The sequence below is a fragment of the Canis aureus genome, chromosome 8 (genome assembly GCF_053574225.1).
Source record: "Canis aureus isolate CA01 chromosome 8, VMU_Caureus_v.1.0, whole genome shotgun sequence".
Classification (NCBI taxonomy): domain Eukaryota; kingdom Metazoa; phylum Chordata; class Mammalia; order Carnivora; family Canidae; genus Canis; species Canis aureus.
The window spans coordinates 63,526,172-63,550,839 of record NC_135618.1 but is presented as its reverse complement, the minus strand read 5'-3'; the positions used below and the strand labels follow the sequence as shown (position 1 = coordinate 63,550,839).

Below are 24,668 nucleotides of genomic sequence, written 5' to 3'. Positions count from 1 at the left end.
CATCCTGGCCACTTGCTAGCCAACTTTAGACAAGTCACTTCACCAGGTAGCCTCAGCTCCTTCTTAGTTGACCATGGCCACCTGTTAACGTCCCACCCTGCTGACCAGCGGCTGCCACCACCATGTGGATGGTTACTGGTATCTGATGCCCACTGAAGCCCTAGCACCTATGAGGACGCTGTTCTTTACGGACTGCACGATACTTAATACATGTCACTGTATAAGCCCCAAGGGCTCATGAGTGGATGCTGACATCAGAGCAGATGAGGTTACCGTCAGCGTAGCTGTGCATTTGAGTGCTGTCACACATGGGTATATGCTCAGTGCCTTCTGTGCATGAGCTCCTGCCCACAGAACTGTCCCACCAGGAAGGTAGGATTACTGTCCTCAATTACCAAGGAACCCTGACCCTAGCAGCTGAGGACATGGCTGGTCAAGGCCTACAGAGGTCAGGCCCTCAGAGACTCAAATTTACCGCTGGAGATTAATCCAGGAATGTGACATTTCAGCACAGTGTTGTGCGTGACAAGCTGGGTTGGGCCATGGGGTCCCCGGGGGCCTGGGCCTTGGCTCTGGCAGGGTTTTAGGAAAGACTCCCTGCAGAGAGGCTCAGGACTGTGTGGGAACCTCTGCTTGCAGTGCTGTCCCTGGCTCTGCTCGGCCCCTGTAAAGGAAACTGGAAGCTTCTGCATTATGCTGTCAACCCTTTGAACATTTATTGTTTGCAATTATGCAGAAGCTCCAAGAAGGCCGAGCCCTAGCAGGAGGCCAGGCTTTGGGTAGACCCTCGGGGAGCATTTGCTCCAAGGAGAGATGAAAGCTGTGGGGGCATCTGTCCTGGGTAAGGGAAGACGGGGCCAAGTTCTGGGCCCAGGACAGCCTGAGCAAGGTCCTGTGGGCGTGACACACAGCATGCTGGCGGCAGGCCACAATGGATGGTTCTGCTGTCAATGGAGTAGGAGGCAGGGCGGGGCAGGTGATGCACCCCGAGGGGTGACAGCAGGTAGCAGAGTCGGCTTGTGGGCTAAGGCTTGTGGGCTAAGGCCGTTCGTTGTTCTTCTGGGACCTTGGTGCATTTTGTGCAGGGAAGTAAGGCTTTGGGTTTGGAGGCAGCAGCACAAAGGTTGTGTGATTTGGGGGGCAGCTTGCCCTGAGGCCACTGGTAGAGAGCACCAGGACGGTAGGCTCACATGTGAGGACAGAGATGGTCACACTATCATTCAGCGACAGGTTCTGCTTTTGGAGCTCAGGCCCAGAACTACATCTGGGATTGTGAAGGCAGCATGTCCGACCCCGGGGCCCAAGAACCCCCCAGGGGCCATCACCCTGCTGCTGTGAGCATGACAAAGAGGGAGGAGACAGGGACAGGGAGGTTGGTGACGAAGAGCAGGTGGTGCTAGAAGCATGAACTGGGCATCCAGCGGGAGGTGGTGCTACAACCATGTACCTGGGCTTCAGGGCTGGCGAGGGACACGGGGGTCAAGAAGAAGAGTGGGTGTCCTGAGTTTGCAGCTGGAGGCCCCCAGGAAGGCTGGCCCGCCCCCCGTAGCTGCTGGCCACGCTGCCTCACGGGTGCCTGCCTCTCTCCCAGAGTCTGCCCAGGAACCTGCCGGTGGCCATCATCTCCCAGAACTTTGGGGACGCCAGCCCCAGGACCAACGGGCAGGAAGCTGACGACTCATCTACCTCAGAGGAGTCGCCGGAAGACAGCAGATACTTCCTGCCCTACCACCCGCCCAAGCGCAGGATGAACCTGAAGGGCATCCAGGTGCGGAGGGCGGCCGTGGGCGGCTGGCGGGCGCGGGCCCGATGGGACTCCGACAGCTCCGGCCCCATCTGGGGAGAACCCCCCAGCCCCAGCTTTTCCCTCGTTTGCGTTAACAAATTCTGCCCCCATCGCTCATAAGCGGAGCAGAAGTTAGAGAGAGAGAATGAAGTAAGCGTTATTTCGAAATCCGTTCATTTATTTAGCAAATAGGTATTGAGTGTCTCTCCTGTGTTTATTGACGCTGATGGCTTGTGAGAGGCCCGCTGGGAGCCGGACTTACAGCAGCAATCCTGTCCGCTCCGCTCAGCGTCCGGGGCTGTCCAGGGCTCAGTCTCCACGAGGAATGAATGCACGAGATAATCTCACATGAGAGGGGCCGGGCAGCTCAGGGAGGGTCCCCACCCCACCCTGGCAAGGGCCGCCTCATGCCAGGGAAGGGTGGCCAGGGCGGCTGCCCGAAAGCCTCATGCTTTCCAGAAAATACCCCTGCGTCTGCATTGTGTATGCAGTTCTGCTGGGCCTCATGCCCACACGTGGTCCTTCCTCCATGAACTGTGTTTCCGGCCTTGTCTGATTTGTCCCCTCTGTCCTTGGTCCTCTCTTCCCTCTCACAGCTACAGAGAGCCAAATCCCCCATCAGCCTGAAGCGAACCTCAGATTTCCAAGGTTGGTGCACTCCCAGACCCTCTCCTGTCTTTCCGTCTGCCTCTCCCCATCCTTTATTTCCAATGGGGCAGTCAATCCTGTGCAGTCAACCTGGGACAGGCCTGGGGGCCCCAGGTGGAAGGGTGTCCGATAGAAATTAACAGTCATTGTCACAGGACAGGGCAGGAGCTGCAACGTAGAAAGGTCCCAGCTGTGCTACACACACACACACACACACACACTGAGATCAGCCCTGAGCCCCTGATACCTCAGCTGGACTCAGTGCTTCTGCTCTGGCTTAGCAGAAGGCTGGCCTGACCTTCCTTCCAGGCTTTTGGCCAGGCAGTCTGGGTCCATCTGTGAGCCCCTGGTTCTCCAAGACACAGCATCTTCAGAATCCTTGTCACTCATCCTCACTGTGACTCTCGGGTGACAGTTGGCTAGGGATGGTTTGCCTGGGTAAATCAAGCACCTACTGTGTACCACGTGCCAATAGGTCCATGTGGATGCCCAGAGCCTCTCCTGAGACAGGGCCATCAGTGAAGAGGTAGCAAGTAGCTCTGGACACCCAAGAAAGAGCAGAGGGAAGAGGGCTGGAGAAAGATCCATCAGGAAGGGACACAGTCTCTGGAAGGGCACTCAGGATAGAATGGGGTGCGGGGGCAGGTTTGAGGAGCATGGCATGCTGCTATTCTAGAGGTAGGAGCAGGGAGTGCCAGGAATGAGGCTGCAGAAGGTCACAGGGAAGGAGCTACACGCTGACAGTGTGCATCCCTCCCGGGTCCACAATGGGGCAGGGGAAGGAGGAGTCCTTGGACCTGCTGGAGGCCAGAGGAAAAGCATCTGGGGACAATGGAGCCCAGGGTTGGGGGTCCACCCATCCCTCTTATTGCCAGATCAAGTATCTATAGCACCTTCTTTATCAGAAGGGACGTGTAAAGGCCCTGCGGCCTATGGGAAGTAGAGAAGTGTTTGCCCCAAGAAGAGGGAAAGGAGGCAGCAGGGTAATGGAGCTTCTGGACTCTCCCCAAGCCTTTGCCATTGTCTAGCATGAGATGCCCACAGATTATGATGTGTGCGTGTGTCTGACGGTCCATGAACAAGGCACAGGGGGCCGGGTGGGAAAGCTGGCTCTCCTGTGCAGCAAGGCAAGAGCTGAGAGAAGTGTGTGCAGAACCCCAGGTGGCCCCTGAAGGAGCAGGAGGGTCACCGGGAGCTTTACTGAGGAGGCCACAGACTCTGCCACGATTGGCCCAGTCTCCAGTCGGCCTGTTTCATAGAAAGGGTGGGATCCGTATTGAGGATGGGGTTGCTCGCAGGGACGTTTCTACTCTACGAGAGACACATGCTCCCAGTTCCTGTTGTTCCACAGAGTGTCGGGAAGCCCGGGGGCGGGGGGAGGGGGGGCGCCTGAGTCCTCGGAGACGAAGGACATGGCCTAGCCTCTGCAGACGCTGCCCCGGGCCCGGCCATGGCAGGATGCACCCATGTACAAGACCGGGCTCCCTTCTGGGAGCCTACAGCTGGGGAACCCAGAGGAGGGAGGAGGCTGTCCCCACGCTCCCCCCAGGAGGACAGGCCACCCAGACAGGACAGCACCCAGGTGCTCGGTGCCCACAGGAGCTCTTCATCCCCTCTTCCCTGCCTTTCCCTTTGCCTCCTGCCTCCATGAGGACAGGGCGAGGCCACGAAGAAGAAGGCATAGACGCCAGCCCCAGTTCCTCCAGATCCCTGCCCATCACCAACTCGTTCTCCAAGATGGTAAGCCAGGGCCCCAGCGTGTCCCCTTCAGGCTCCGACCTGTGCCCGCCCCCACGCTCGCTCACCGTCCTCCGCCCAGCAGGCTGGGCCCCCTGCTTTGCTCTCTGCGCAGGGCCTGCGAGCGTCACTCCGGGGCTGCAGCCCAGACCCTCCTTATGTTTATTTAAAGATGTTTCCACCAGCTCACGATGTATTTACACCTTCTCGCCGCCTCCTTTCCTAATTTAACACTTGGTGGGAGGAACGGATGGGCCTCTGAGGAGCGGAAGCGAACTGCACAGGCGGCGGCTGAAAATTCTGCTGCAACTTGGGGGCCCTGGGCACCTCGGGCAGCCCGGCTGGCGCTGCTGGGGCTGCTGGAGCCCGAGACCACGGACCCCGGCCCCAACCCCCCACCTCCGCCTCCCCACCCCCGCGGGGTCCCAGCCCCTGCATCTAGTGTCACTCCCCGCAGCCAGGCAGCAGAAGGCATGGGATTAGAAATTCTAACCCCAGAGGCGAAGCCCTGGGAAGCTTGTCAGCTCAGCTTCCAAAATCAGGCCCTGGGGGACACAGAGGTTTGATAAGGAATGGCTCCTGTCTGGTCGCAGCTCTGGGGGGCGAAATCTGAGGCTTTTATTTAAAGCAGCTCTTGCCAAGAGCTGGCAGGCCTCCTCTCAAAGGGTCGTCCTCCAGCAGCCATACCGCCTGGTCAGCATCTGTTGCTGCCACCACCACCAGGCCCACAGGTCCTCTTGTTGTGCAGAGTAGGTGCCCATGGCTGGCGCAGCCCAGGGGCCACGGAGCTCAGCCTGTGCAGGGCACAAGGCACTGCCCTGCCCCCCCACTGCCCCAGCCTTGGCAGACTCCCGCCTGCATCCTCCCCGCCCCCTCCCGAGGTGAGCAGATGTGCGAGCAGATGTGAGCCAGGCTCAGCGGCTGCGGCCGCCCCAGGCTGAGCTCAAGCCTTCTCTGGCCAAGGTCGCTGCTGAGAACCAGCTCAAGCAAGTCAGGGGTGGGGATGCATCCGTGTTCAGTTTAGTCCTTGCGTATATAATATTTATGTCCACGGAGGCACGGGGTTGGGGGTAAACACCCGGCTCCCCATCACACATCTGTGTGTGTTTTGAAGCAGCCCCACCGGAGCCGCTCTAGCATCATGTCCATCACTGCCGAGCCCCCAGGAAATGACTCCATCCTCAGGCGCTATAAAGAAGACGCGCCTCACCGCAGGTGGGTGACAGGGGAGGGAGCAGGGTGCCTGCGGGTGCCTTTCCACATCCACTCACTCAGTCCGTGAGCCAACCTTGAAAGGTAGGCAGGATGCTGTCACTTTAGAGATGAGGCTGAGGCTCAGAGAAGGCAGGTGGCCTTCCCAGGGTCACCCAGCTAGCTACCAGCTGACTAAGCCTATGTCCATTTGCCCCGAGCTGCCCAGAAATCAGGTTCCCCAGTGCCCAGGCCCCAGGGGGTGGCTTTTTTGCCAAAAAGTGGTAGACCCCAGAAATCGCCTCCCAATTCCTGCGTCCTGTCCCACTTCCTCGCCTCTTGGAAACCATCAGTGTCCCCAGCTGGGAAAACCACAGTGGAGCGTGGTCTTCCCCAGACATTCAGATGCTTCCTGTCAGCTGGACATTTGGTGTCTCACACTCAAAGTCAGAGATCACTGGGTGGTTTCCAGAACAGCTGGCAGCATGGAGTGGCCTGCAGGATGGGATCTGCATCTCTGGTTCTGCCAACAGCCCGGTCTGGGCCTCATTGCTCTATGGCAAGAACCACATGTGAGGAGCACACTGCCACCTCACCCCCATCCCGTCCTGGGTGAAGGGCCCAGGCGGGGCTGTTGGGGACTCTGTGACCTGCCCTTCACAAGCCTCCTCACTCCGGCTCCCTGGGACACCCTGTCCTCCAGCAGAACATCCAGCCTTATCCAGCCCTCCTGCCCATGCTGCCCTCTCAAAACCAAGGCCTCTTGGAGAGCTGGAACTTCCCAGAATCTTCCCCCACCTTCAACCAACCACCACATGGCCTGGAGAGCTCCCACACACACATGTACTCCCCACCCCCCCATCACCCCGTCCTTCCCTTGTGTCTTACAGCACAGTCGAGGAAGACAACGACAGCGGTGGGTTTGATGTCTTGGACTTTGATGGTAGGTGCCTGGCAGATCTGAGACATACCGGTGTGGGGGCCACCTGCCTTCCAGCGGGGTCAGGGCCATGCCCACCATGGCCCTGACCCTCTAGCTCAAGACAGAGCCCTGTGCCGCCTAGGTCCTCAGGAAACATATGTGGCGTGGATTTGGGGAAGGTAGTGCTTGCTGTCTGTACTCGAGAGCAAGGCCTCATCCCTGGGGAGCTGCCGGGTGGAGGCTCGAGAGTGGGGGTACAGCCTGAGGAGCCTGGATCCTCTGGAGGCAGCAGGGGCCGTGTAGCTGCTGAGCACAGAATCGGGTAGGTCTAGATTTTTAAGAGAGAGTTTAATCAACAACAACTGTTTGCAGAAAGGCTGTTGGGACCCTCCTTTTGCAAATGCAGGCATGGAGCCACAGAGAGCTCAAGGAACAGTGGGATGGGGTGGGTGTAAGGCAGGGAGACAGCCTAAGAATCTTTGTATGAAGCTGTCAACCAACCTGAAAATAACGAGTAGTAGGAGCAGGGAGGGGGATAGGAAATGAGGTGAGCGAGCCCTGGGGAGACCCAAGGGTATGTAGCAATCCTAAAACAGCCCCACGGGCTGTTTGAACTGATGTGATTGTCAGGATATTCCCTGGGCATTGAACATCTGTACAGAGAGCCAGGAATGGGGGCTCAGTCTCCTGGGAGCCACGGACTCTTCCAATGGGGGGGGGGGTGTAGATTTGGTTTAGCCCAGCAGACACTGAGCCCCCACGCCTCACCTTGCCTGGGGCACAGGACACGAAAACTCATGTCCCTGAGTCCTTGACTTGGCCAACACCCAGGTAGTATAGCTGTGAACCAGTGAATGTACCATCCAGAGCACTCGACTGTGTGCAGAAGACGAAGGGGCAGGAAGGGTTCAGAGGCCTCCTGGAGATGCCTCCGTGCCTTGGGTGGCCCCTGTTCCTCCCGAGCTAGAAGCACGGGGCTGGCCCAGACTCCCCGGGTGTGGCCTGCCAGCCCTCTCATTCCCGGGGTTCCCTCAACTCTGCCTCCACCCTCAGCAGCTCAGGCTGCCAGCAGATAAAATGAAGGATTAGCAGCTCTCCCTAATTGGGGACCATCAGAAGCTATCAAGTGTTAAAGAGAGGTTAGCACCTAATAGAGGCTGGGTAATGAGAAGAATTGAAGGAGTTTTGGAAAGGGGAGAGCTCAAAAGAGAATTCTGGGCAGCCATCCAAGGCATTCTGCAGCGTCAGGACAAATTCCCTTTGCAGAGAAGCCTTTGTTATCAGCCCAGAGCCGGGTCTGCACATCCTCCATCCCTGCACCTGGGCCGTGTGGAGTGGGTGTCTTTGCACCAAGTCCTCGGAGTCCTTCCCGCTGAGTTGGGAAGAGAGGGCTCCTATACTCAGTCCAGACTCTGCTCTTTGGGTCCTGCCCCAGTCCACATCCCCAAAAGTGGCAGATGGTAAGACCTCAGGTGGTCCCAAGATGAAAACATGGACCCCAATTTAGAAGCAGAACCGGTGCCTGCTGGTACAGACTCCTTTCCCAGGTATAGAAACAGGAGGCTTGAAAAGCAGATAGCTGGTGAGACTCCGAGGCAAGGGGATGGCTCTGTGGAAGAAGATTCAGTGTAAAGCATCTTCTAGAAGCTTCCTGGCCCAGGCCCAGCAGGAGAAACTCCTGGAAGGGAGGTGGGGAGGGGCAGGGATTGGTCCTCATGTGCACTGGCTCCTTTGCAGATGACAGTCATGAGCGCTCCTCCTTTGGACCCCCATCTGTCCACTCCTCCTCCTCCTCCCACCAGTCCGAGGGCTTGGATGCCTATGACCTGGAGCAAGTCAACCTCATGTTTAGGAAGTTCTCTCTAGAAAGGTACTATGGTCGTGGGAAAGGGGAGCCAGAGTTGGGAGAAGGGATGGTGGGGTAAAGGCCACTCACCCCCTAGAACTCCCAAAAAGGGACCATCCACCTCCCCTATGTTCTAGAATCAGGAACCACGGTATCCCAGAACCAGAAACCACTGCCCGCCCCCAATCAGGTCCAGAGAGGATGGGGGTTGCCCAGGACCACACAGTGTGGTAGAGGCAAGGGGGTGGCACTGGATGTCCGACTGGCCCCAGCGCCCCCCATGTGATGGGGGAAGCCCTGTGGTCTGTGCCCATAGCGGCCCACCTGGTGTGTGAGGAGGAACAGAGCAGCCAGTGTGCCCTTGTTGGCCCAGCCCACGGGGGTGGTCAGCCAGGGTGCAAGCACAGTGTGGCCACGGCCACTGGTTGGAGGACAGCATCTTGTGTGCTTTCCCGGCAGGAGCAGGTTGCAAGCTCTCACCTCAGGTGGCTGCTCTTGCAGCTCCCAGGGATGGGATCTCCATGGCATGGCCAGGTAACAGGTGTCCTAATCACAGCCACCTAACCACTGTTTCCTTCCCTGACCCAGACCCTTCCGGCCATCTGTCACATCTGTGGGGCACGTGCGGGGGCCCGGGCCCTCGATGCAGTACACCACACTGAACGGCGACAGCCTCATCTCACAGCTCACCCTGCTCGGGGGCAACGCACGAGGGAGTTTCGTCCACTCGGTCAAGCCGGGCTCCCTGGCCGAGAAGGCTGGCCTCCATGAGGGCCACCAGCTGCTACTGGTGAGGGGCCGGGGGCTGGAGGAGGTGGTGGCACAGCCAGGGTGCCCGGGGTCTTCCCCTACTTCCTCTGCACATGTCCTGGCACAGGGCACACCCCCACCCCCACCCGGAGGAGGGAGCTGGAGGGAGGCAGGGAGCAGCCCCCTGGCCCTAAGTCTCTCTCCTTCCATCTGAAGGCCCTCACTCGTGTGTCTAGAGCCTGTGCGTGCACATGCACACACATGTACACACACCAGTGCACGGGGAGGCAAATGAGTTTAAATGGGATGCTTCCTTTGCTCTCAGCGACATTGAGCTAGTTACTGTTTGGGGAGAAAGGCTTTGGTTTCCCTGTGGGGTGGCCTCACCCCTGCAGCTCTGCCCGCCCATGGAGCCGGGAAGAGCAGTGTGTCTTTGATATCTAGCTGGAAGGCTGCATCAAAGGCGAGAGACAAAAGGTCCCCTTGGATACGTGCACAAAGGAGGAGGTGCACTGGACCATCCAGAGGTGCAGCGGCTCCGTCACACTGTACTACAAAGTCAACCAGGAAGGTAAAGCCACCAGACTCAAACATGCGCTCGGCCACGGCCAGCAGGACACCAGATGTGGGTGGGACCAGGGACAAGCATCCTCTGCTGGCTCACCTTTTCAGTGGGAGGAACAAGCCAGGCCCATCCCCGTCAGGAGGGACTGGCAGGACAACAGGCAGGGAAGGGCAGATGAATGTGAGCACAGGTGAGCACACACCTGCCCTGGCACACCTCGGTGTAGATGGCATGCCTGGCCACGTGCGGCCGGCCCCTTCCCTGCCTGGCCTGGCTCACCCCTCCCCCTGCCAGCTTGAAGCTTACTTCCTGGTCCTGACTCAGGCAGGGACTCGGGGCTGGCCGCTCCCGCACCAGCAGGTCTGCTGAGCCAAAGCTTGGACCAGGCCTTTTGCTCCGTGGCTGGGCTCCAGAACAATCCCCGGAAGGCCTCACTCCCTTCCCATCTGGCCCCTTCTCTTTCTCAGCCGCAGCTCCCAGGCAGTGAGCAGCAGGCTCTGTCTTCCATTTCCCAAAGTCTAAGGCCCCATTCTCACCTCTGGGTTTTTTTCCTGCATGATTATCTCTGCAGCTGGATCTTATTTTTAACCACTAGGGCTCATGAATGTTTCAACAGAGCATAAATAGCCACTTTCTCTCTAGCCGCTCCCCACTGCCGCCTGCTAGCCTGCCCTCCTTCCTGGCAGTGCCCTGTCATTTGGTGTGGAAGACGATCGTCATGCTCTGTCCCTACACACAAGGCCCAGCCTTCTCCTCCTCCTCCTCCACTTCGTCCTCATTGCAGGCAGGCTCCTCCCATCTTCCCAGCCTGGCTTTCCAGCTCAGCAGACAGTCTCTGGGCAGCACCATGCCCACTGGCCACTGGCCAGCAGAGTCCCCAGAGTTGTAGCCCTGTGATCTGGATTCCAGTTCAGGAAAGGTCCTATCCAGCAGGTCCCATCTGTGGGCCTTTCTCTGAGGGGCAGAGAGCTTGGATAGTGATGGGCGTTAACCCTGAGCAGGAGAGTGGGAAGGACCCAACCAGGAGTCCGACACTTCTCCAGGAACACTAATCAAACAATCCTGCTGATTCCAGCCTGCCTGGTGGGTGTGGCGTGGACATGCTGGGTCCAGCTCTAGGACAGTTGTAGCTTCCACTGTCTTATGCAGCTCTGTGCATGTGGGGCCGATTTGGGGATTTATGTTATGGATTTATGCTACAGACATTCAGTTTGCTGGATTTATTGTATTTGTGGTTTATGCCCAACTTCCTTCCAAAGGGATTTGTAAAAACTCACGCTATAAAGGACAATGGTATTAAATAAGGTTGAAACAGCACGTGCCGTGGTCCTACCACTTTGGAAAACCTCTGGGCACTGTCTACAGAGCTACATGTCTAGCTAATCAGGGACCTAGTGATTCCACTTCTGTGAGTAGAGTCCAAAAAATGAGCATGCATGTCCATGCACCAAAGACACTTATGAGGAAGTTCACAGCAGAGCGAGCCATTGCAGCCAGAGCCTGGAAAGAGCACAGGTGTGCACACAGGAGGAGCAGTAAATGAGTGCCCGTGGCACACTCGCAGTGATGAAAGGGGACACATATGCCATGTGGCAGCGTTGCGGCGAATGTCACAGATGTAACATGACCAGCAGAAGCCAGACATGGAAGGACACGTCCATTTCCATGCCATGTGGCACATGCTGTGGTGCCAGCATGAGGAATCACAGGGGGGAACAGTATTGACCCAGGAGGCATGAGGGAGGCTCCAAGCGCACTTGCCAGGTGCATGCATTTGTAAGAACGATGCATGTGTATGAGTCGTGCAACAATGAAAGGGAAGAAAACCCCCCAGTGGTGAGCTAGGCGTAGAGATCGTAGCCGAGGTCCTAGACTTGAGGCAACTTGGTGCAAAACTTAGCTCTGAGCTCCTGGGCAGCCAAGGCAAAGAGGAAAACCCACACATGACACAGCTACTGGCTTGTTGGGAGTGTCCCCATGGGCCCCAAGAGGAACATGCCACACAGGCGTGTCTCTGGGGGGTGGCAAGGAGGGAATTTGCGCCTGGAGGTTCTTGGCAGCAGGAGGCCCTCCACTGATGGACGTCCCGAGCTTCCTTTACCCTCTCTCCTTGCACAGGGTACCGGAAGCTGCTGAAGGACATGGAGGAGGGCCTGATCACATCAGGGGACTCCTTCTACATCCGGCTCAACCTGAACATCTCCAGCCAGCTGGACGCCTGCTCCCTGTCTCTAAAGTGCGATGACATCGTGCACGTCCGTGACACCATGTACCAGGATAGGCACGAGTGGCTGTGTGCACGGGTCGACCCTTTCACAGACCATGACCTGGATGTGGGCACCATACCCAGCTACAGCCGGTGAGGCCAGAGCCGGCACCAGGCCGGGGAACGGTGGGGGGGCCGCTGCCCCGTAGAGGGGCTCATAGGGCAGCCTTCGCCTGCTGACCAGCGAGCCGCCCATTCCCTCCTCCTCCTGAAGCCTCCCCTGCCTGCCCGGGGATATAGCTCCCTTGGGTCCTGTTGCATCACTAGTGCCGAGGAAACCCTCTTTCGGGCATCACCAGAGCATCCTGGGCTCTTGATTTTAAGCTCTGTGCTAGCCCTTGCCTTGCCGTAGGCCCCCTCCCTGACATCTTATGTGACAGCATAGCAGTAGCGCATCCGGCTTCCCCGGGTTAGGCAGGCAGGCAGGCGTCTGTAAAGCACCTGGTGTCCAGCTGCCGCCCAGGCCAGCCCCGTGAGGTCAGCCTCAGCAGCCCCCATCTACCAGGGCCCAGAGGGGTGACTTTGCCGCAGTCTGCACTGGCTGCGGGACTCAAGCTGAGCTGCCGGGCGCCATGTCCTCCCTGGGGTGCTCCCAGCACCCCAGAGTGCTCCGTGCACTGGGGCAGGCCCGGCCCTAAGGCTCTGCCCTCCCATCCCGTCCCCCCAGAGCCCAGCAACTCCTCCTGGTCAAGCTGCAGCGCCTCATGCACAGAGGTAACCGAGAAGAGGCGGACACAACCCACCACACCCTGAGGGCGCTCCGGGTAGGTCACCCAGCGGCCTGCCGGCTCCATCGCACCCCCCAGGGCAGGTCTGGGGAGGGGTCCCATGGGAGCCACTAATCTCAAGGGTGATGGATTACGGGACTTGGTTCCTCGGGAACGGAGGAGCCTGCCCCTCAGGGACCTCCCCTCTCTGCACCTCTGGTCTCTGCTAGAACAAATCTCGGGGCTCCTCTTACCCCCCGTGCTTGCTCCCCGTCTGGAACGCTTTGATTCCACAGAGGGGGCTGGAGGACGCGGGAGCGCCTGCCCCGCCCAGCGCGCCTGACCTACTGCTAACTGGTTTCAGAACACCCTGCAGCCTGAGGAGCCGCTTTCCTCCAGCGACCCCCGGGTCAGTCCGCGCCTCTCGCGAGCAAGTTTCCTTTTCGGGCAGCTCCTTCAGGTAAAGCGCTCGGAGCGCCTGCCCACTGCGATCACCGTGGGCTGTGGCTCCGCCCGCTTGCTGCCAAGAAGAGAGGACTTGGCCAAAATAACTGCTTTGTGTCCGTACATCACGTCTAGCTTTTCACGGTGCTTCACAATTCCCATCCCATTTTACCCTCACCGCCACTGGTCGGTAGACAGTCTCTGCACCTGTTGGAAGCTACATCGCTCTCAGAAAAAGATTTGAGGAATTTATGGCTGAAAGAACTGAAACAACTTAGCTATTCAAGTATTAGTAGAAAGATCAGAAACTGTGTATCAGGAGAAGAAAACAAACACCGTAGGTGTCCGGGTCAGTTGCATCCCTCCGATGGAGCATGAAATTTATCTCTGAGCATCCTGGCAGCCAAGGAAAAAAGGGAAATGCTATAGATTCTTTAAACCTTCCCTGACCACAGAAACATTTTAGTTCTTTAGGACCAGAAAAAATTTTCCCTTATATTTAATTCTAAAATGGATTTTTCTTTTTGCATGAATCATTTTACAAGGACATTGAATAGCATAGTAGGTGATAGCTTCAGAAGGGATTTCACAGAAATGCAGAAGCATTCTGTGTGGCCCTTTCTTCTGTTACCTGCTGACAAGAGCTAAGGGAGTAATGTTAAGGTGTGGTCCTGCAAGGACGTTCCTGTGTTGGTACTGTGCTAATCAGGCCCCAGGGAAGCTTGTGTGTCACTCCGCCCCTCCCAGAGAACATAGGAAACCCAGAGAAATGGCTAATGATGTGACCCTGAAACTAGGTAGATACAGACAGGTGCCAGAAAGAAACTCAGAGTTAGGAGGAATCCTAATGAGTCTGAGCTGTTCCTACTGCCCACGTCACTGGCCACATGTCATGCAAGAGTCAGAAGCCTTGGGCATCTCTGGATGGCTCACTCTGGGGGCCACTTAACCACAGAGCCAGACTATGATCTCAGCTCCTGGATTTTCTTTCCTGCAGGAGGGTGTAGAGGAAAGATCAGAATAGCCCAGGGAGTAGGTGGGAATTTGGATTCTGTGTCCATCACTGGGGCATCCCTCTCCACCCTCTAGGGCTCGGCTCTGAATTGTCCAAGGGAGCAGGGACCCGCCCCCCACCCCCCCAGAGCATACTGAGGCAGGGGGTTCTGTGGGTAGACTGTGAGCCGTCCTGCCAGTGGGGGCTCCCTGCCAGGGACCTTCCACCCGTGCCCGCCCCCCCCCAGGAATGCACATGGGATTACCAGAGGGACTTGTTGAGGGCCTATCTGGACCAGGCCGCCCCATGCACCCCACCCACAGCCCACCCCTCAACAGGCTTCAAGCATGGTTAGGGAGGAGAGTCGCCATTTGTTTGCTTGCTTACCTACTAATGATTCCCCAAACAGCCAGAGGACCCTCTCGGCCTGCTAGGTGCCTCCTGTGTTTGCAGGGGACCAGGGGAGGGGACTGAGTCGGCCCCCCAGGGGCAGAGCTGGGGTCTAAGCAGAGGTCTGTCTGTGTCTGGGTTGAGAGGCAGCTCTGTGTGGTTAGAAGCAAAGGCTCTTGCTCTGTCCTCTAGTTCGTCAGCAGGTCTGAGAACAAATATAAGAGGATGAACAGCAACGAGCGAGTCCGTATAGTCTCGGGGAGCCCGCTGGGGAGCCTGGCCCGGTCGTCACTGGACACCACCAAGCTCTTGACCGAGAAGCAGGAAGGTATGGTGCTGATGGCCTGGCCCCTCCCCACCTCCTCCTGGCTGGGAGGCTGCAGGGGGGGCTGTGCAGGTCACATGGGTCCCCACTGGAGCAGCTGGAACACCCACTCCCTCCAAAGAGGGGTCCCGGCCTGGGAGGAGCTGCCAGGGGACCTGCCTGGCCTCGGCTGGGAGACACAGCCTTGCGGGGTGGCGTCCCGCCAGGCTCACCCCTAACGAACACTTGCTGCAGTTGGTTTGAGCCCAGATGCCCGTGTTAATTGGAGCTGTTTGCTGTGAAGTGTTCACTTATTGATTTTTCTCCCCACAGCGTGCTTCTTGCCATTTATCAAGCCCGCCAGGGGTCACTGGGTGTATAGTCCCCTGCTGGTGGCGAGCCAGCCCTCCCGGCTGTCCTCATGGGGCCAGGCTGGCCCGGGCACCAGTGGTCAGAGGTGCTGGGCTCCTCTCCAGACTGGCCCTTCGACAGCCGGGTCAGGGGGCTGCTGGTCCCTGGGGGAGGCAGTTCCTGGAGCTGCCTGGGGCTGGCTCTGCTCTGCTCCCCACACACCAGCCTTGAAAAGGCAGCAAGGAGTCCACATTACTCCCTGCCTCTGGCCCTGGTGGCTTCCCAGAGCTTCCAAAGTAAGCCCCAGGCCCCTACTGCCACCCCATCAGCTCCTGCCATCCCCTCTCTCACCCCCTGCCCGTCCACCCCTCTGCCCACACTGCCCAGCTCCAGCTCTCCGCACCTGGCTCCGTGTCTAAACACCAGCCCCAGGCCCTGACTGTCCTCAGAAAACCCATCCTTGTCCATCCCGCTCCAGCCCCCTCCTTGAGAGCTCAGCCCTACTGCCCAGAGTGAGCAGTGGGGCTTGCTACATGCTGCTTACCTGCCACCTGCCGCCACCACCTCCCTGGCCCCAGCTCCCAGAACAGGGCCCGGCCCATGGGTTACTGCGTGAATATTCCTGGGTGGCCAAAGGGTGTCCTGGTTCCTGCAGGCTCCTTGGGACCAGCCAGGCTCCCAGGACATCCGTGCCCTACACCCTGACGGGCAGGCCGGGGTCTCACAGCCAGCCCTTTCCTGTCCTCTTGCAGAGCTGGACCCAGAGAGTGAGCTCAGCAAGAACCTCAGCCTGATCCCCTACAGCCTGGTACGTGCCTTCTACTGCGAGCGCCGCCGGCCGGTCCTCTTCACACCCACCATGCTGGCCAAGGCTCTGGTCCAGAAGCTGCTCAACTCTGGGGGTGCAATGGAGTTCACCATGTGTAAGCCAGGTGAGTGTGCCCCGCCGGCCAGGAGCCCATGCCTGCTCTCCTTCTCCTCCTCCATCAGATCAGGTGGCCGGGCAGGAGAGCAGGAAGGGCCACACTCCCTCATGGCCTGGTGTGCATGGGGAGGGAGAGTCTCAGTCCCTGTTGCCATGCCAGCCCTCGCTGAGTTCACTGTGGCTCCAGAGCAGGGAACGCTGGCCTTCCCTTTGCCTTTCACACCGAAGGTTCAAGACGAAGGGAACATAGTCAGTTAGGAGACATGACCTGGGGTCCCCACTCTGGGCCCTTAGGTCAGAGCCAAGCCATCCATCACTGGGGCTTCCATGCCCTTGATGTGGTTAGGGGGAACCATGATCGTACACCCTACACACAGGAGGCTGAGTCCCAGTCTCAGCTGCAAACTAGAATCATCCTCAGCATCATCTGTATTGAAATAGTGGGGGATCCCTGGGTGGCGCAGCGGTTTGGCGCCTGCCTTTGGCCCAGGGCGCGATCCTGGAGACCCGGGATCGAATCCCACGTCGGGCTGCCGGTGCATGGAGCCTGCTTCTCCCTCTGCCTGTGTCTCTGCCTCTCTCTCTCTCTCTCTGTGACTATCATAAATAAATAAAAATTAAAAAAAAAAAAAAAGAAATAGTGGACGTGCAGGGCCGCCCATACCAACCAAATGTCAGGTGTCCAGAGGAGGGTAGTTTTGTTGTTGTTATAGTAAAATATACATAACATAAAATTCACCACTTTAACCACTTCTAAGCATCCAGTTCATGGGTATCAAGCACATTCATCTCCAGAACTTTTTTGTCTTCCCAACTGAAACTCTATTCCCGTGAAACACTCATCCCTCACCCCAGCCCCTGGCTCTCACCACCTAATGTCCGCCCCTGTAAATTGGGCCCCCCTGGGGACCTCACGGGGGCGGGGGGTGCAGGCTACGGTGTCTATCCCTTTGCCTCTGGCTTCTATCACTCAACAAAGTGTCCTCAAGTTCCATCCCCGTGGTAGCAGGTGTCAGCACTTCCTTCCTTGTTAAGGCCAAGTGGATATTCCACGGCGTGGGTGTGCCACACGGTGTTTATCCATCATCTGTCTGTGGACACGTTGGGTGCTTCCACCTCTGGGCTGTTGTGAATAATGCTGCCATGAACATGGGTGAGCAAGGATCTCTTCAAGTGCCCACTTACAGTTCTTTTGGGGATAGACCTAGCAGCGGGATTGCTGGCTCACGCGGTGATTCTAGAAGTTGTGTTTTGTTTTTATTTTAAACTGCCACCATCATCTGCAACAAGGCTGTACCATTCCACATTCCCACAAGCACACACAGGGGCCCAGTTTGTCCCCACTCTCACCAACACCTGTCATTTGCCCTAATGGTAGTTATCCTAGTGGACATGAGGTGGAGGTGTCAGAGTTTTAAGTTTGCCCTCTAAGGTACCATTCACATTCAGCAACCCACTCCCATTTTGGGTGTGGGGTTGAATGCGTTCAGGCAGGTGTCTACACCCCGTGACCCCAGCCATAACCAGGAGACAGAACATTGTGCCCCCTTGGGCTCCCCTCCGTCCGCCTGCCCCAGGCACTGTTGAACAGCTTCCCAAAACACATCAGTTTGCATTTTCTAGACTTTTCTACAAATGGAGCCATGTAGCTTGAAATCACGTATACCTGGCTCCCTTCACCCCACATAATGTTTCTGAGATTCATCTGTGTGATTGCTCCTGCTGCTGCTAACATCCCTGTGAGCAGGGGGGCCATATCCTTTGGGAGTCCTTTATGCAGAGCTCCCCCGGAGGTTCTTGTGAGGGTCCAGGCTGGGAACCCATAGTATGGAGCTTTCCGAATAGCCCCTGGCCAGGATGCACATTTTGTATGCGTTCACTCCTGTGTTTATCAGTAAGCTCTAACATCAGGGTGGGATGACACCTGAGCAGGAGCAGACTCACCTGCTGAGTCCTGAGAGATGGCTCCCCACACAGCCTTCTGCTGCGTGTTGGCACCGACGCACCTGAGGTCTCCCGGAATGCCCGGCTCCGTGGGTAGTGAGAGGCCGCACCCCCTGTGTCACTCCTCTACAGCCCCTGGCCCCTAGGAGGCCCTCAGCAAATAGTATGGTTGGTGGGAAAGATCATGTACTTTGAGACAAGTGGCTTCCAGCTCTGGTTCTACCCCTGCCCACTCCCTAGCTGTTTATTTGGGGTAAGTTATCAACCTGTTTCCTTGCCTATAAAACCAGGATAATGGTGGCCCCTTCTTGTACAAGTCTGAAGCTCACAGATGGGCAGAGGCCACCCTGGGACCAAGTGTACCATGGGTTCCAGGTTCTCAGCCCCCATGTGGAGTGGGCAGGGCACAGACATGAGTCCCACAGCTTGCTGAATGCCAGCTCCTGCAGCCACTGCAGCAACCACCTCCCTTCTCCACGGGGTCCAAGTACTTCCAAAGCTCTCCATAGCCCAGCTTCAGGTGCAGGAACCTTTCAGGCATGTGCACCCTCATGCCCTTCCTCTGCTTGGCTCCCTGGGAGCCTCACACATCCTGCAGGGAGGCTCTGGGCAAAGGATTTTACTCCTGCCTAGGGTTCCAAGGATTTTTGAGCTGGCTCCCTGACAATATGAGGGTAGGTAGAAAGCCTGATTAGGAAATCTCACTCAGGGCAGCCCAGGTGGCTCAGCGGTTTAGTGCCACCTTCGGCCCAGGGTGTGATCCTGGAGACCTGGGATCGAGTTCCGTGTCGGGCTCCCTGCATGGACATGCCTGCTTCTCCCTCTGCCTGTGTCTCTGCCTCTCTCTCTCTCTCATGAATAAATAAATAAAATCTTAAAAAAAAAAAAAAAAAGGAAATCCCACTCAGCCACTCTAAACTCTGCAAACATGATCTGTCTTCCCCTTGGGGGCCTGTAGGCCTTATGGGGTGGGCGCTCTAGGCTCCCTCCCTCCCCTGAAATCAACTGCAGCTCCTTTCCTCCTGGCTCTTCCCCGGATCCCTTCCCACTCACTTCCAGTGCACACTGAGGACTAGTGTGGGCTTCCCCGGCTAGCCTAGGCTGACTCCACCCTCCTCCTTTCATAAATGGAGAACCTGAGGTCAAGAGATTAAAGATGTGTTGGGATCCCTGGGTGGCTCAGCAGTTTAGTGCCTGCCTTTGGCCCAGGGTGTGACCCTGGAGACTCGGGATCGAGTCCCATATCGGGCTCCCTGCATGGAGCCTGCTTCTCCCTCTGCCTGTGTCTCTGCCTCTCTCTCTCTCTCTCTCTCTCTCTGTGTGTGTGTGTGTGTGTGTGTGTGTGTGTCTCATGAATAAATAAAATCTTTAAAAAAAAAAGAGAGAGATTAAAGACGTGTTCAGGGTCACCCAGCAAGTGAGTGGGGCCTCCAGTACATACCTCCTCCAGGAAGCCTACATATTCCCTCCACATTTCCTCACTCCTGCCACAATAAATAACCCATCACTGCACCTACTAAATTGTTTCATTGTCTTCTGTATCCCACATTTTTCTCCCCAGCTAGGTCATAGGTTCTCAAGTACAAGAACAGCTGTGTTTTTATTCTGGCTGGCCCTTAGTAGATTTTCAATAAATGTTAAATTTCAATAAAAATTAGCTTGATGGATGCAGGGATGGAGTGGGGGGATGGATGAATGGATGGGTAGGTGGATGGATAGATAGGCAGATGAATGGTGGATGGGTAGATGACTGGGTGGATGGGTGGAGGGATAGATGGGTGGGTGAATGGATGGATAGATGAGTAGATGGATGGAGGGATGGATGTATGGTTGGGGTGAATGTGTAGATGGATGGGTGGATGGATGAATGGTTAGATGGATGGGTAGATGGTTGCATGGATGGATGGATAGATGAATTGTTGGATGCATGGGTGCGTGTGTGGATGGGGAAGGATAGATGGGTGGATGGATGGATGGTTGCATGAATGGATGGGTGGATGGATGAATGGGTGACGAGGTAGATAGATGGATTGATGAGTAAAGCAGGACACCCTTCATCACCAGTACTGCACCTAAGTGCCTGAGCTACTTTGTCCAGTGAAACTTAATGCTGAGAAGTTACCAACCAGCTCTTCTGTGGGCTGCTGTGGAAAATGTAAAGAACTGCGACCTTGACCCTACCCTTGAGAAGCCTCACAGTCTAGTAGAGGAGCTACGGTTTGTTTAAACGTGGCCAGGAGGGGATCAACATGGAGTTTTGTTGAGCCCAGAAAGGGGAGTTTTGTGCTGCCCTCAGGACTTAACTTCTGTCCTCAGATGTTGTCACCAGAGACGAGTTCCTCAGAAAGCAAAAGACAGAGACCATCATCTACTCCCGAGAGAAGAACCCCAACACTTTCGAATGTATTGTTCCTGCCAACATCGAAGCTGTGGCCGCCAAGGTGAGGTGGGAGGCAGGGGGCTGGATCAGGTGACACCACTGGTTGTCTTTGTGGGGCCACCTCAGCCATAGACAAGGGTGGGGTGCAGAGTTGCTCTCACCTCCCTGTGGGCAAGCCTCCTTCTTTTCCTTTTGCCTTCTGCTCCACGTTACCTCTCCACATACCCTCATTCTCTGGGCTCCAACATGCACATTTATATTTTGAAACCACCTTCTGTTTCTGATGGTTCCCTGGCACTAGTGTTCTGATTCACATCGTTCAGGGCTGTACATGTGCCTAGCTGCAAGAACAAGGGCCAGAGGCAGGGGGAGCATATATCAGGGTGAGAGACAGGGAGAGCAAATGGGCGACAAGAGTCATGGGGGAAATGGAGTGGCAGAAGGGTTATCGGCTGCAACGCAGGAGAGTCTTCTGGAGCCAGACAACGGGATCCTTGTGAGCCACAAGCAATGAGTTCTTTCTCCTTCCGGGACCTTTCCAAAACAAAGCTATCAGGCCAGCCCCTGGTGGGGGGGGGGGGTCAGCTCTCCTGGGTGACCTTGGGGTGGGTAGGCAGAGCAGGTGCCCACTGGAGCTCCTCATCTGCCACCCAACACCCCCCATCTGCCACCCCACATTGTCACTCACACAGATGAACACATGGGCAGAGCTGTTAGCCAGCCTGGAGCAGTTGGTTTGGTTTTCAAGTCTGGGCCACAGCAGCTATAGGGAATTCTGATATTGGAGTGGACAGGGCATCAGTGGGCAGGGGCCGAGCCGAGATGGTTGTCCCTGGAGAGGGGAAGCCGCCCAGTGGATCTGTGCCATGAGGAGTCTGGGCAGTGGCCACGCCAGCAGGGAGCCAGCGAGCGCGGTGACCAGAAGGAGCACAGGGACGAGGGCATGTTCAGGGTGTGGAAATTCACTGAGCTGCACACTTAGGAACACACACACTTCCCTGTATTGACCTTCTCTTTCAATGCAGAGCATTTGGGCTTTGGGGGGTTTGTTTTTGAAGTGATACTTCCAGCAAAACAGAGATTGTCCTGCTTCAGAAGGGATGAGCTCATGGGTGCCCGAGAACCCTTGCAGATGCTCCCAGGACTGTCCAGCCCCACCTCACCTTTCGAGGGTTTTCCATCCTTGATAGTACCAAGAACACCTTCGTAAGCTGAGGGGAGCAGCAGGTGTTCTGGAAGCCGATTTTGATTTTGATTAAAACCCCTTCATGCCGCCCGCCTCCCCTCAGGCTAGGTGCCTCGGCTCTGCCACTGCCCACCGCTGTGTGCAGCACTGTGGAACCAGGTGTCCACGCGAGCAGGGACTTGTCCTACAGAGGTCGGGCTTCCCCTTGGGTCTCTCCCCAGTGCAGCTGGGGGTACTCAGGGCTCTCATCCCTGTCCCTGACCTGCAGAGCCTGGCCCTGCATCTCGGGCCCTGCCCCAGCTCCCCAGAGGGGCTGGAGGAGCTACTGACCGCTGACTGCTGTGCTTGCAGGACAAACACTGTCTTCTGGAGGCCGGGATCAGCTGCACCAGAGACTTGATCAAGTCCAGGATTTACCCCATCGTGCTCTTCATTCGGGTGTCAGAGAAGAACATCAAGAGGTTTAGGTAGGTCTCTGAGACCCCTCCTCTCCCTGACACACCTCTGGGGTCCCCACTGAGAACCACTGGCTGCGGGGTCCCCCTGCTCACCCCATTAGGGGGTCCTCATTGAGGGCCTGACTGAGTCCAAGGCAGCCACGACCTTCAACCTCTAGCAGAGGAGACAGTAACACACACAGAACGTGTCCGGCGGGGACAAGTGCTGGGAGGGATGGCTGCAGGACCCAGGTGGCTGGGGAGGGAGGCTGATGTGGGAGCAGCCCCAGAACAGTGAGGGCAGGCCGAGCAGGTGCTGGCAGAGAAGGACCCAGACTTTGGGGTGGAGACAGCTGCAGGAGGCGGTGTGGTGGGCAGTGTGAGGTCAGTGACCTTGCAGCTGAGGGGTCCAGACCACGCCAAGGGACATGATCCAACAGGACGTAGAAGGCTCCCTCCAGCTGCTGTGTGGTTGGGACCACCCCTGAGCAAGAGCCAAGACCCAGATCCTATCTGGCAGGTGGCAAGGAAAGGTCTGAATCTGTATTCAAGGTCAAGCCTGTGGTGTTTGTTGCAAGGTTGGCTGTGGGGTTTGGGGCCTGGCCACTACGTGGCACTATCCCTGACCTCACCTCTCCTATAGACAGCTACAAGGGAGAGGAAGAGAGGTTAGGCCACTCGCCTCTTTCACCAGATCTTTACTGGGCACCTGTTTAAGTGCTTGGCACCAGGGAACCCATGAATGAGCAAACGACAAAACTCCCCACCCCACCACTGCACACGCATTCTGATGGCTGCTGTCCAAAACCCATAAACGCCCATGTGGTGGTGAGGATGGGGAGAAGCCTAGCGCACCGCAGGCGGGGACGTGAAACCACGCAGCCGCTGTAGAAGACTGAGGGTCCGCACAGAATGGCCGTGTGATCCAGCGGTTCCACCCCAGGACATCTGCCCAGAAGAATCCAAAGCATCGTCTCAAAAAGATAACTGCTCACCCACAGTCAAGGCAGCCTTATTCCCAAATGTCCAAAGGCGGAAGCTGCCCAAGTGTCCATCAATGGATGGACAGACAAACAGAAGGTGGTCCATCCGTGCACTGGACTATGACTCAGCCTTGGAAAGGAAGAACATGCTGGCACCTGCTGCCACCTGGATGAAGCTTGAAGAGATGAGGCTCGGCGAAATCAGCCAGACACAGAAGGACAAATACCGTATGATTCAGCATCCATGAGGCCCCTGGAGGAGACGGATTCACAGAGAGTAGATGGTGGCGCTAGGGACCGGGGATGGCGGACGGGGAATGAGCGTGTTTGTCGGTATGGGTTTCAGCTTTACAGGATGAAGAGGTACCAGAGGTTAGTGGCCCAACGAGGTGAATAAACTTACCACGACTGAACTGTACTCTTAAAGACCATCAGGCTGGGGACTTTTACACGCATTGTACCACAATTAAGACCAAGGAGGGTAACAGCTCCCCTGCCCCATCAGCTAGCCCTGAAAATGGAAGAATTAAAAAAAAAAAAAAAAAAAAGTAAACCAAATAAAAGATTTTTTAAGTCCCACCTCTTTGGATTTCCACAGTGACCAGAGTAGCAGGGTCCCCCCCCCCCCCCCGGGCCCCGCCAGCCGCACAGCCCTGTGCTGGAAGGCGGTGGGCACCATGGAGACCCGGCGTGGCAGGTGACAGCCGGGGGGCGGGCAGGGGTCAGGTGGCACAGCGCCCTCCCAGCCCCACCCCAAGTCTCCCCGCGCCTGGGCTCCCACGCGGCTCCCACAGCCCCCGTGTCCCCCCACCCCTGTCCACAGGAAGATGCTGCCCCGGCCGGAGACGGAGGAGGAATTCCTACGGCTGTGCCGGCTGAAGGAGAAGGAGCTGGAGGCCCTGCCCTGCCTGTACGCCACGGTGGAGGCCGACATGTGGGGCAGCGTGGAGGAGCTGCTCCGGGTCCTCAAAGACAAGATCAGTGAGGAACAGCGCAAGACCGTCTGGGTGGACGAGGACCAGCTGTGAGGCGGCCCCCGAGTCTGAGCGCAGCCCCGGGGGGTGTCCGGACCCCAGCGGCCAGTGCCGTGGGGGCGAGGGGCCTCCGTCCACCCGGTCAGGGGGCTCCCCCGCCAGGGAGCCCCGGGGCAGACGCAGCTGAGCGGGTGGACACTCAGGTGGGAGCGGGACGGGTTTAGGGCCCCCCCACCCCAGGGCTGACCTGGCTGAGTGGTCCTGCCCTACGGAGTCAGCAGGGAGGCCGGGCCCCACGATGGACATGACGCCAGGCCCGAGGCCAGCGGCCCCGTGGAAGCCTGAGCAGCAGATGAATGTAACGCATGGAACAGGGGTGCTACCCGTGGGGCAGGGACCCTGAACGCCAGGGCACCCACCAGCCCTTGGGACGCTCCAAATACACGTTCCCCAGGCAGGACAGTTGGGGCGAAAGGGGAAACGTGCCATGCTATTATTTTTCTTGCATTAAAATGGAGACATTTCCTTGTTTTCAGCCTTTTTTTAAAAATTCATATTATTTCATCATCTGCAGAGGCGTTCCACTCTTGCCGCCACTGTAACCTGCAAACCACTTCTGGAAAGCTTAAGTCAGGCCCTGAGTTGTGCATAGGGGTGCAGGCAGGGAGGCCGTACATCCCCGCTTACCCAGGACAGACCTGATTTGTACCGGGGTTTTGGGTGCAATTCCTGGCCGCTCCCTCTTTGGCTAAGATATGTCCTGATTTGGGTGACAAGCTATCAAGCCACTCTGGGAAGGGCCTGTCCTTCCACAGGCTACTTGGGAGCCCCTACCTCTCCAACTCCAGCCCTGAGGCCAGGGCCCCTTAGTCAGCTCCCCCCGCACAGGCTCTCTGCATCTCTGCACGTTACATTCATACACGCAGCCTTACTTCATC

The 24,668-nt window shown here is 57.2% G+C and overlaps 1 protein-coding gene across 5 annotated transcripts in view; it reads left to right on the top strand.

The window, feature by feature from the left end:
• The window catches only part of CARD11 (caspase recruitment domain family member 11), a 114,093-nt gene extending 89,828 nt beyond the window's left edge, over window positions 1-24,265 (top strand). For 3 of the 5 annotated variants that reach the window (XM_077907630.1, XM_077907631.1, XM_077907632.1), the window contains exons 10-25: window positions 1,592-1,768; window positions 2,383-2,434; window positions 4,092-4,174; window positions 5,286-5,386; window positions 6,253-6,305; window positions 8,022-8,154; window positions 8,719-8,920; window positions 9,325-9,451; window positions 11,564-11,804; window positions 12,379-12,475; window positions 12,783-12,878; window positions 14,439-14,574; window positions 15,654-15,833; window positions 20,087-20,211; window positions 21,688-21,803; window positions 23,580-24,265. In XM_077907630.1, the coding sequence (XP_077763756.1) occupies window positions 1,592-1,768; window positions 2,383-2,434; window positions 4,092-4,174; window positions 5,286-5,386; window positions 6,253-6,305; window positions 8,022-8,154; window positions 8,719-8,920; window positions 9,325-9,451; window positions 11,564-11,804; window positions 12,379-12,475; window positions 12,783-12,878; window positions 14,439-14,574; window positions 15,654-15,833; window positions 20,087-20,211; window positions 21,688-21,803; window positions 23,580-23,784 (2,124 nt within the window). In that variant the 3' untranslated portion in view covers window positions 23,785-24,265. The remainder of the gene's footprint in view (window positions 1-1,591; window positions 1,769-2,382; window positions 2,435-4,091; window positions 4,175-5,285; window positions 5,387-6,252; window positions 6,306-8,021; window positions 8,155-8,718; window positions 8,921-9,324; window positions 9,452-11,563; window positions 11,805-12,378; window positions 12,476-12,782; window positions 12,879-14,438; window positions 14,575-15,653; window positions 15,834-20,086; window positions 20,212-21,687; window positions 21,804-23,579) is intronic. The other 2 variants (XM_077907633.1, XM_077907634.1) reach the window with 2 other exon arrangements.
• The last annotated feature ends 403 nt before the right edge of the window (window positions 24,266-24,668 follow it).